This window comes from Dasypus novemcinctus, chromosome 12 (assembly GCF_030445035.2).
Source record: "Dasypus novemcinctus isolate mDasNov1 chromosome 12, mDasNov1.1.hap2, whole genome shotgun sequence".
Classification (NCBI taxonomy): domain Eukaryota; kingdom Metazoa; phylum Chordata; class Mammalia; order Cingulata; family Dasypodidae; genus Dasypus; species Dasypus novemcinctus.
Genome location: NC_080684.1, coordinates 33,870,345 through 33,878,876, shown reverse-complemented (window position 1 = coordinate 33,878,876; position 8,532 = coordinate 33,870,345). Strand labels below are relative to the sequence as shown.

The window sequence follows — 8,532 nt, the reverse complement described above, 5'->3', positions numbered from 1 at the left end:
TTATATTATAAATCTGCTTTATTTATCAGTTACAAGACAGCAAAGAGCAGAGGAAACATCATAGGGTTACAGACTCTGTACATCATTGGACTGGTCACTTGTGGCTTCACGGCCATGGCAAGGGATATTCACAACAATTGTAAGACAGGCTCTCCTCTGCCACTGGAATCAAAGGAAGTTGTTCTGATCTCAATTAGGACGAGGAGCAGTTTCCAAAATTAAAAGAGATTGAGGTAAATTTTGACAATGCTCAGCCTCCGATATCAGATATTGGAGGTAAGAGATTGATAATTTAGAAAAAAGTTATAGCTTATGATTTAATCAGTTGTGATTAAATTATGGTATAAAATGAAGGTGACATCATGATGTTGAGTAAAGGAGCTCAAGTGGAGCAGGGGCAGACAGAGAGAAGAAGTAAAAGTCAAAGAAACATTAGCTCTAACTCAGGCAGGAAGATAGGACCAGAGCCCAGGAAAAGCAACCTGACATCTGCACAACCTCTAAAGGGAACTGGGCAACTCAAGAGCAGGCCTTGGCATAGGGGATCCCAGAGCTGGTGGCAGATCTTCAGTGCTTATAGCTCTTCCTGCTGGAGGACGAGGTGGTGGTATATTTGATGGTGGAACTGCTGCCCCCAGCAGAGCTGAGGCCACTGCCGATGCCTCTGCCACTGCCGGAACTGAAGCCGCCTCCAAGGCTGTGACCACTGCTGTAGGAGTAGCCGCTGCCTCCTCCCAGGCCCAGGCCACTGCTGACCCCACTGGAGCCGCCATAGCCACCGGAGACGGTGGACTGCACCACGGCTGTGATGAGGAGGGGACAAAGAAAAACACTCGGTGAGACTCAATCTGCAGCCTGGGACAGTCAGAGGAGTGCAAAGGCAGGGAGGAAGGCAAGCAAAAATACTTACAGATGTTAACCTGTCCAACGCCTTCCCCTTGCAGCCTATGAGAGGAAACAGGGAAGATGAGAGCTCAGAGCGCCATTACTTGGAAAATATACCTTTGGTCAATTCTAAGATTAGCACTCGTGGCCATGACCATAGGTCCGTAAAATTGAACAAACACTGGTGGGCACTAACAGATACACCCTGAGGTTTGAGGAAGCACTCAAGTGACTCACCTGCACTCCTCGCCTTCCAGCAGCTTCCTGTAGGTGGCGATCTCCACATCCAGGGACAGCTTGACATTCAGGAGCTCCTGGTAGTCCTTCAGTAACTGGGCCATGTCCTGCTTTGCCTTCTGCAGGGCATCCTCCAGACTTTCCAGTTTATTCCTGGCGTCTTTGAGTGCCATCTCCCCACGCTGCTCAGCATCGGCAATGGAAGCCTGCAGATTGGCATTCTAGAGGAGAAAAGCAGGGGGAGTGAACTTGTTCCCTGGTTTTCCTATGGAGACTCCTTGGTTCTCTTCATCATAGTATGGAAGAATCTTACAGCCCAGAGTGGGTGGATAAAGAGCTCAGATACTTCTTTTCCCATCGCTTCATGTTCTGCAAACTTGTCAAAACTGGGACCCATGGGGAAAAGTCTATGCCACTTAATATTAACCTTTAATGAAGATGTGGGTGTTGACTGATGGGAGACAGTAGTGGACATAAGTCCAGGAGACATTGGATGAAATGGACCTAGAGCTCTAATTTGAGTATTGTCTCCAAAGCCATACAGGGACCAGAGTAGGCAGTATCTTCCTTTCTTTCCAACTTGTTCTTTAGTAGTTTCCAAGGAGACTATTCCTCAGGTCAAATCCATTTAAATGCCTCTGGCCCAAATTCCCATCCCTATGACAAATAGGGATGGTTCTTTCCATGTAATTGCAACATGATCTGGGGTTTAGACCAATATCTCTACACTGGTAGGGGCACTAAGGGCAGCCAACACAATTCCTCCACTCTCCTCCTGTTCCCTTGTTCAGTGCCCAGAATTTGCTCACAATGGTTGAGGACAGCCTCATCGTAGAGGAAGGTAATGGCGTTTTCATGCACATTGCCCACCCACACACACCCTGTACCTGCTTCTTCACATGGTCAATCTCTGATCGCAGTCTCTGGATCACGCGGTTCATCTCAGCAATCTCCTGCTTGGTGTTGCGCAGGTCATCCCCATGTCTGCTTGCTGTGACCCGCAGCTCCTCGTACTGTGGTCAAGAGGGATGAGAAAATGCATATGACTTCTACCAAGTTAAGGATGTCCTCACTCTCAATCATGCGTTTAATAAGTTTGAACACAATGGCTTCTTCTCAAGGAACATTAGGGAAATCTGGTGTTACAAGACAGTTAGATATTGAACGTTAGAATCACAAACCATCCTTATTGTGGCCCCACTGACTGCTTAGTTCTTCCTGATGCTGGTGTGGATTACTAAGCTCTGAGGCCGATTTCCATGGTGAAGCTAAAAGCAAAGATCACTAGCTCTGTACCTAGGGTAGCTCTCCACCTGTGTTTGGAGTCTTTGAGTGAATAGACTTGTGCATAAAATCTGTGTGTCCACTAATTGCAAGAGGATGCACACCCTGTGTAAAGACCCTAGAACAGATCCTGAAGGAAGTCTTCAGTCTTGCTGGGCTTTGTAACTGGACCTTTGAGGTAGGGCCACATGGATTCCTCACAGCTGCCAACTCCCCGCTCACCTTGGTCCGGTACCAGGACTCGGCCTCGGCCCGGCTGTGGTTGGCGATCTCCTCGTACTGTGCCTTGACCTCGGCGATGATGCTGTCCAGGTCCAGGGAGCGGTTGTTGTCCATGGACAGCACCACAGACGTGTTGCTGACCTGAGTCTGCATCTGGGACAGCTCCTAAAGAAATAACATTATAAGATCATATTTTCCAGGTACAATTATAGGGGATCCCAAGCCCAACTTTCTTCCACCTGTACTGGAACCCCATTAGACTAAGTAAAAGGGAGCTGGAGATACTTACCTCATTATACAGGACCCTCAGGAAATTGATCTCCTCTGAAAGACCATCTGCCCTGGCTTGCAGGTCAACCTTACTCAGGTAGGCAGCATCGACATCCTGAGGAAAAGACCAGCAACGTGGAGTCAGCTGTGCCCGCCCCTCGCCTTCGCCTCCTGTCTACTCTCTCCCAGATCTGGGCAGGGACATGCCCTCCCCTCCATCGGCAAGGAAACCTCAATCCCTGATCCTATCGCTCACCTTCTTCAGAGTCACAAATTCATTCTCTGCTTCGGTGCGCTTGTTGATTTCATCTTCATACCTAGAACAAGAGACGAATAAGACATACTTGAGGCAGTTGGAAAGACAATATGGAAAATGGAAACTGGGAGTCAATTCTTTCTCTGAAAGGTGATTTTCTTTATGACACTGATTTGTAATTTTCATTTCCGTTGGACATGAAAAGCAATTGGTATCACAAGCGGATACCTCATGATACTTCCCTCCGACTTTCCAGTTTTCAACACTGAGCCCTACTTCTCTGCTTTAACTCACCTTTTCTTCATGTCCCCCAAGGTGTCCTGTACATTTCTGAGCTCTGAGTCCAGGCGACCTTTCTCCACATGGAAAGTTTCCAGCTGCCGTTTGAGGTTGCTGATGTACTGCTCAAACAGAGAGTCCAGGTTCTGTGTCACAGTCTTGGGTCCCTGCTCTTGGAGCAGGGCCCATTTGGTCTCCAGGACTTTGTTCTGCTGCTCCAGGAAGCGCACCTGGAGAGCAGAGAAGGTGGCACATGTCAGACAAAGGAAGAAGGAAGTGTCTGTATTGTTAGGTCCCCAAGTGGGCCTGGAGGTCTCCACGGTGCTAATCGCTGGAGAACATGTGCGGAGCTCAGGCGGAGAGATCTGCTCCCCTGAAAATTTTTCCTGTGCAACCCACAGGAAACCTACCAGAGAAACTGCCCATGGATCTTTGCGCTTTTCTCACCCAGAAATGTTATGGAGTGGATTAGAGCTTTACCATACTTTCATTTTTTGTACATGCAGACTTTTAAAATACATGCATGTACTTTTAAAATACGTTAATCTGATACATTGTCCAACTCCTTTATTTTACTTAAAACTTTTATACATGGGATTTGAAATGTTATATAATGAATCGGTTCTAACCTAATTTCCCTCTTAGGACATGAATCTCTTGTAAAACAGCCTTGATAGGCATCCACTCCCTATTTCTAGCATAAATTCACTTCTCTGTGGATTATCCAGAAAATATTCTTGCTCTCTCTTTATCTCATTGGGATAGGATGCCCTTTCAGCCTAGTTTCTCCTCCTACCCAGAGCAGGTTTTGAATGGCCTCATCTTGTAGCGCTGACTCTTCAGAGGTTAAAGTCATCCCACTCCCTCCTCATTCACTTGTCTGGGCTCCAGGCTTATCAACAGTTGACACATCAGCACAAATGAGGGTCATTTAAGAGACTCACTAGGCCTCCCTGATCTCCATCCCCGCATTCCTGTGGTCAGCAGGGAGCAGTTAGGGCATCCCAGGGGAAGCCCCACCTGAGTTCCCTCCTTTCTCTCTGCAAAGCCCTCCCACCCCCTAAGGCAGTGCACTGGTTACTAGCAGGGTCTCTGAGGTGCCCGCGGAGGGCGAGTCCTCAAGTCTCACCTTGTCGATGAAGGAGGCAAACTTGTTGTTGAGGGTCTTGATCTGTTCCCGCTCCTCGGTCCTCACCCGCTGGATGGTGGGGTCGATTTCCAGGTACAGAGGAGTGAGGAGATTCTGGTTGACCGTGACCTCTTGGATGCCACCAGGGGGGCAGACGGGGAAGCCAGAGCCCCCGTAGCCACCACCAAATCCAGCTCCACCACCAAACCCAAATCCACTACTAGCTCCAGCACTGAAACCAAATCCGCTCCCGGCTGCTCCTCCAATGCCAAAGCCTCCCCCAATTCTGCCACCATAGCCGCTTCTCATGGCATAGCTGCCCCCTCCCATGGAGATCCTCCCGGAGCCCCCCATGCCGATGAGGCTGCGGCTCCCAAAGCCAGCTCCTCTGCAAGCTGCACCCAGGCCCCCACTGCCCCTGGAGCGGGACACAGACACGCTGCTGAAGCCCGAGCGGCAGACCCCAGGGACTCTGGCCGAGCCGGCACTGAAGCCACGGCAGCTGCTGCTCTGGGTTCTCATGGTGGATTTGCAAGACATGGTTCCCTGAAGAGGTGAAGGCTGAAGAAAGCCTGGGCAGCTGGAGTGTAGAGCTGAGAGGAGGGGAAGTAGGAGATGGGCCTCCTGGTAGCTGGTTATATACGGAGAAAATGGGCTGGGCTCAGTGCTGGAAGGTGAGCTTGCAGATTGGGAAGGGCTGGGCTTTACAAATAGTGAGATCACCCCCAGGTTTTAGAGATGTTATGAAATATGAAGATTGCATTTTTGGGCTTCCTTACTCAGGGGAAAAATCTCTTGCCTTCTAGGTTTGACCAGATGTCAATATAATAAGCCTATTTTTCATTCACTGTAGTCGGTTTTTAGTCATAGTTGCAAATAGTTTTTGGTCATATTCTTGTGTATTGTTATGTGCTTAGTAAAATAAAAAATAAAAAAATAAAAAAATAAAAAATGAATACTTAGTGCTCTCTCCTCCCTAACTTGTTCTTTTCTACTGGTTGATAATTTGGCACTCAATTGTAATCTATTGTATAGTCTGTAAGACTGGTATAATTGACTTTTCTGAAGGTTTCAAATGTTAAATTTGACCTTTTGTAATGCAAAATTTCAAATAGATATAAAATTAGAAAAACCACTTTGTGGACTCCTACATACTCATCATGACTCTTTTGCAATTTTCTCACAGCCAACTTCTTTCCTCTATTCTTTTTCCTACTTCTTTCATCGGCTTTAAATAATTAAATAAAATCACAGTGATCATATCGTTTCATCATTAAATAAATCAGAATTACATCTCATCAGAAGATATTTTAAGAATATAACCAAACTATTATTTTTACATTTTAGATATTTATCTACTGTTTTAAAGAACATCAGTGAGTATCTATTTAATATTAAAACGTCCATTGGGCTAATAGCTTATAATTTAGTTTCTCAAATCAGGATTCAAATAAAGTCTATCCATGGTGAATTTAGGTTATATGTGTTTTAAATTTCATGTCTAGTTAGCCATTTAAGTCTTTGGATACAAAATCATCTCTCTTTGTCTTGCAATGTACTTGCAGTGTGTATCTTATGTGATATACAATCCCATGGCCCTAGGATGAAATAGGAAGGAAATTAGGGGTCATAGGTCCAAAATCTCCAAAAACTGCAGGCATACTCCATTAGACACAGGCCTGAGTGTGATGTATATAGTGATACCTCATCCTCGGGACGTGATTGGGTGGTGGCCCCACCCTCCATGAGGGCTTGGCCACTGGCCATGTTCTCTGCCCCACCCTCAACAAGCATCAGGGCAGCCAAATGCTACGCCCCCCCTCCGAGAACACTGGGGCAAGAGCCACACTCGCCCCAATACCCCAGGAAAGTGCTCCATCCTCTCTGAGGCCTGGGACAGCAGCACTCTTCCTGAACAACAGGGCAGAAGGACAGCCCTCTCCAAGTTCCAGAGTAACTTACCTTTCTACGTGCACTGGGGAATCTGCTCTTCTGGCCCGAGAAGACGTCTTCCCTCCACACATCTGCTTCCTTGGTTCTGCCTTTGAAGTCATTTTTCCTTCAGTCTATCCCTTTTCAGTCCCATTTAGCCCAAGCTGAATGGGTCCATAATACAGATCTTGCAAAAATCTTGTTGGTTTTGCATGCAGCACCAGGTCCTCAGACAGGAAGACTTCCCACAGATCCTTCCTGAATAACTGCATTTCCAACCCTGACTTGCCTTGAAATAGCTGGCTGTACCCATGTTCAGTTAATATACTCACACGGGGCACTATTCTCTGAGGACTCACTTCCGGAAGCTCAGAATTTTCCAAATCATCGATTTCTGGTTTCTTTGTACCCAGGGGTTCCGTTCTCACTTTATCCCTTTCCTCCAGTATTTTCCTTTAAGATGTAATAGAAGCCAGCCTCCACTTCCTACATGTAGTTTGGAAACCTCCTCAGCTAAATATCCAAGCTCATCACTTTCAAATTCTGCCTTCCATCCGACATCAGGACACAGTTTTGCCAAGTTCTCTGCCACTTTAAACAAGGGCAGTTTTCAATGACAGTACTATTACTAAGGCCTCATCAGAGATACCTTCAAGGTCCATTTTTCTAGCAACAGTCTCTTCAAAGAAATCTATGCTTTTTCTACAAAGCATCTTACAGTGCTTCCCGAATCTACCCCTTACCTACTTAAAAAGTCTTTGTAACATTTTGTGATATGGGCATAGCAGCACCCCAATATCTGTGTATCAAGAACTTTTTTAGTTAGCTAAAATCTGATGAAAGCAATGTCACAGAAATGGGATGGCTTACAATTGAGAAAAATTGTCCAAATTAAGGCATCATGCAATGCTCTGTCAGCAAACACCAGCTGCCAGTGATCGTGGACTCCTCTGTTCAATGGGAAGGCACATGGCGGTGCCCCCCTTCTCCTTTTGGTCTCATTGCTCTCCACTTCCTGGTTTCCTGACTTCTTCTCTCGGCTCCTGTGGGCTTCTCTCTGTCTCTGCAGCTCTCTGTCTCCACATTCATCCCATTTACAAAGGACTCCAGGAAGAGGATTAAGACCCACCCTGGGTCACGCCTTACTGAACTAACCTAATCATAGGGAACTTTCCACCTACAATAAGTTTATACCCACAGGAATGGATTCCCTCTAAGGACATAACATTTTCTGGGGCCCATAAAAGCTTCAAACAACTACAGTTGGATTATGTTGCCTTTCATATCAGTACTTTCTCTTGAATCTCGAAAACACTATGGTCCTCATTTCATGCTGTTCATATTTCTCCATCATCCGTATGTCTGTAACTGTGCATTCAGCAATGGCTATTCTTGTGTTGCTTTCAATTTGGTCTTCATTTAGGAGTTGGATTGATTTTTTCTCTGCTTCCTTTCTGAGCTCTGCAGACTATTGCTGTAACTTTATTTGCTCACTAGTCATCTTGTTCCATGGAGATGATTACTTCATTGAATTTTTGGTAATATTTTATAGGGACTTTTTTCGAATGACAGTTCTTTGTCTGCCTTTTATATTTCTTATTCTTTTCTTTATTTGAATATGTGTATCTTTTGTTGGTTACTTTCTAATTAATATGCACTATTTGAGTTGCACAAAGCACTTGGGCAAGCAGAGAACTTATTCTCCTTTTCACAAGTTCATTTAACCTGTGAATTGCCCCAGCCCACACAGATCACTGCAGATTGGTTCACAGTTCACAGTCTCTCTTTCTTTGCCTCACTCAGTTTGCTCTACTTAAGGTTTGCCTCTGATTTCCTATTTAACCCTGTCTTCTGTTTCTGGAGGTTTCCTGACAAATGGGTCCTGCCTCCATTTGATAGACTGCAAGCAAAGCAGAGCTGTGTGTCAAGGGATCAATTTCAGGTCTAAAACGCAAAGTTGGAAACTTTTCATGGAAACAAGTAAGCAAATGTGGAAATGGAAGTCTGGAAAAACTTTATCTGAAGCTCTTTATCTGAG

General features: G+C 45.8%; 1 protein-coding gene across 1 annotated transcript; it reads right to left on the bottom strand.

Moving 5' to 3' along the window:
* Nucleotides 1-5,187, bottom strand: LOC101419935 (keratin, type II cytoskeletal 6A-like). The gene is made up of 9 exons (XM_012526138.4): nt 4,563-5,187; nt 3,449-3,663; nt 3,155-3,215; nt 2,918-3,013; nt 2,629-2,793; nt 2,010-2,135; nt 1,123-1,343; nt 911-945; nt 1-803 (listed from the first exon to the last, which is right to left on the bottom strand). Exons 1-9 carry the CDS (start codon nt 5,100-5,102, stop codon nt 568-570), a joined length of 1,695 nt encoding a protein of 564 aa, XP_012381592.2. The 5' UTR covers nt 5,103-5,187; the 3' UTR covers nt 1-567.
* Nucleotides 5,188-8,532: the final 3,345 nt, after the last annotated feature.

What these genes read in the sequence shown, in the direction of transcription:
- LOC101419935 (XM_012526138.4), bottom strand. Translation starts at nt 5,102, where the DNA reads ATGTCTTGCAAATCCACCATGAGAACCCAGAGCAGCAGCTGCCGTGGC. An exon ending in TTGGGGGACATGAAGAAAAG is followed by an intron (nt 3,216 to 3,448) that starts GTGAGTTAAAGC and finishes CTCTTGTTCTAG; the next exon opens with GTATGAAGATGAAATCAACA. An exon ending in AATTTGTGACTCTGAAGAAG is followed by an intron (nt 3,014 to 3,154) that starts GTGAGCGATAGG and finishes TCTTTTCCTCAG; the next exon opens with GATGTCGATGCTGCCTACCT.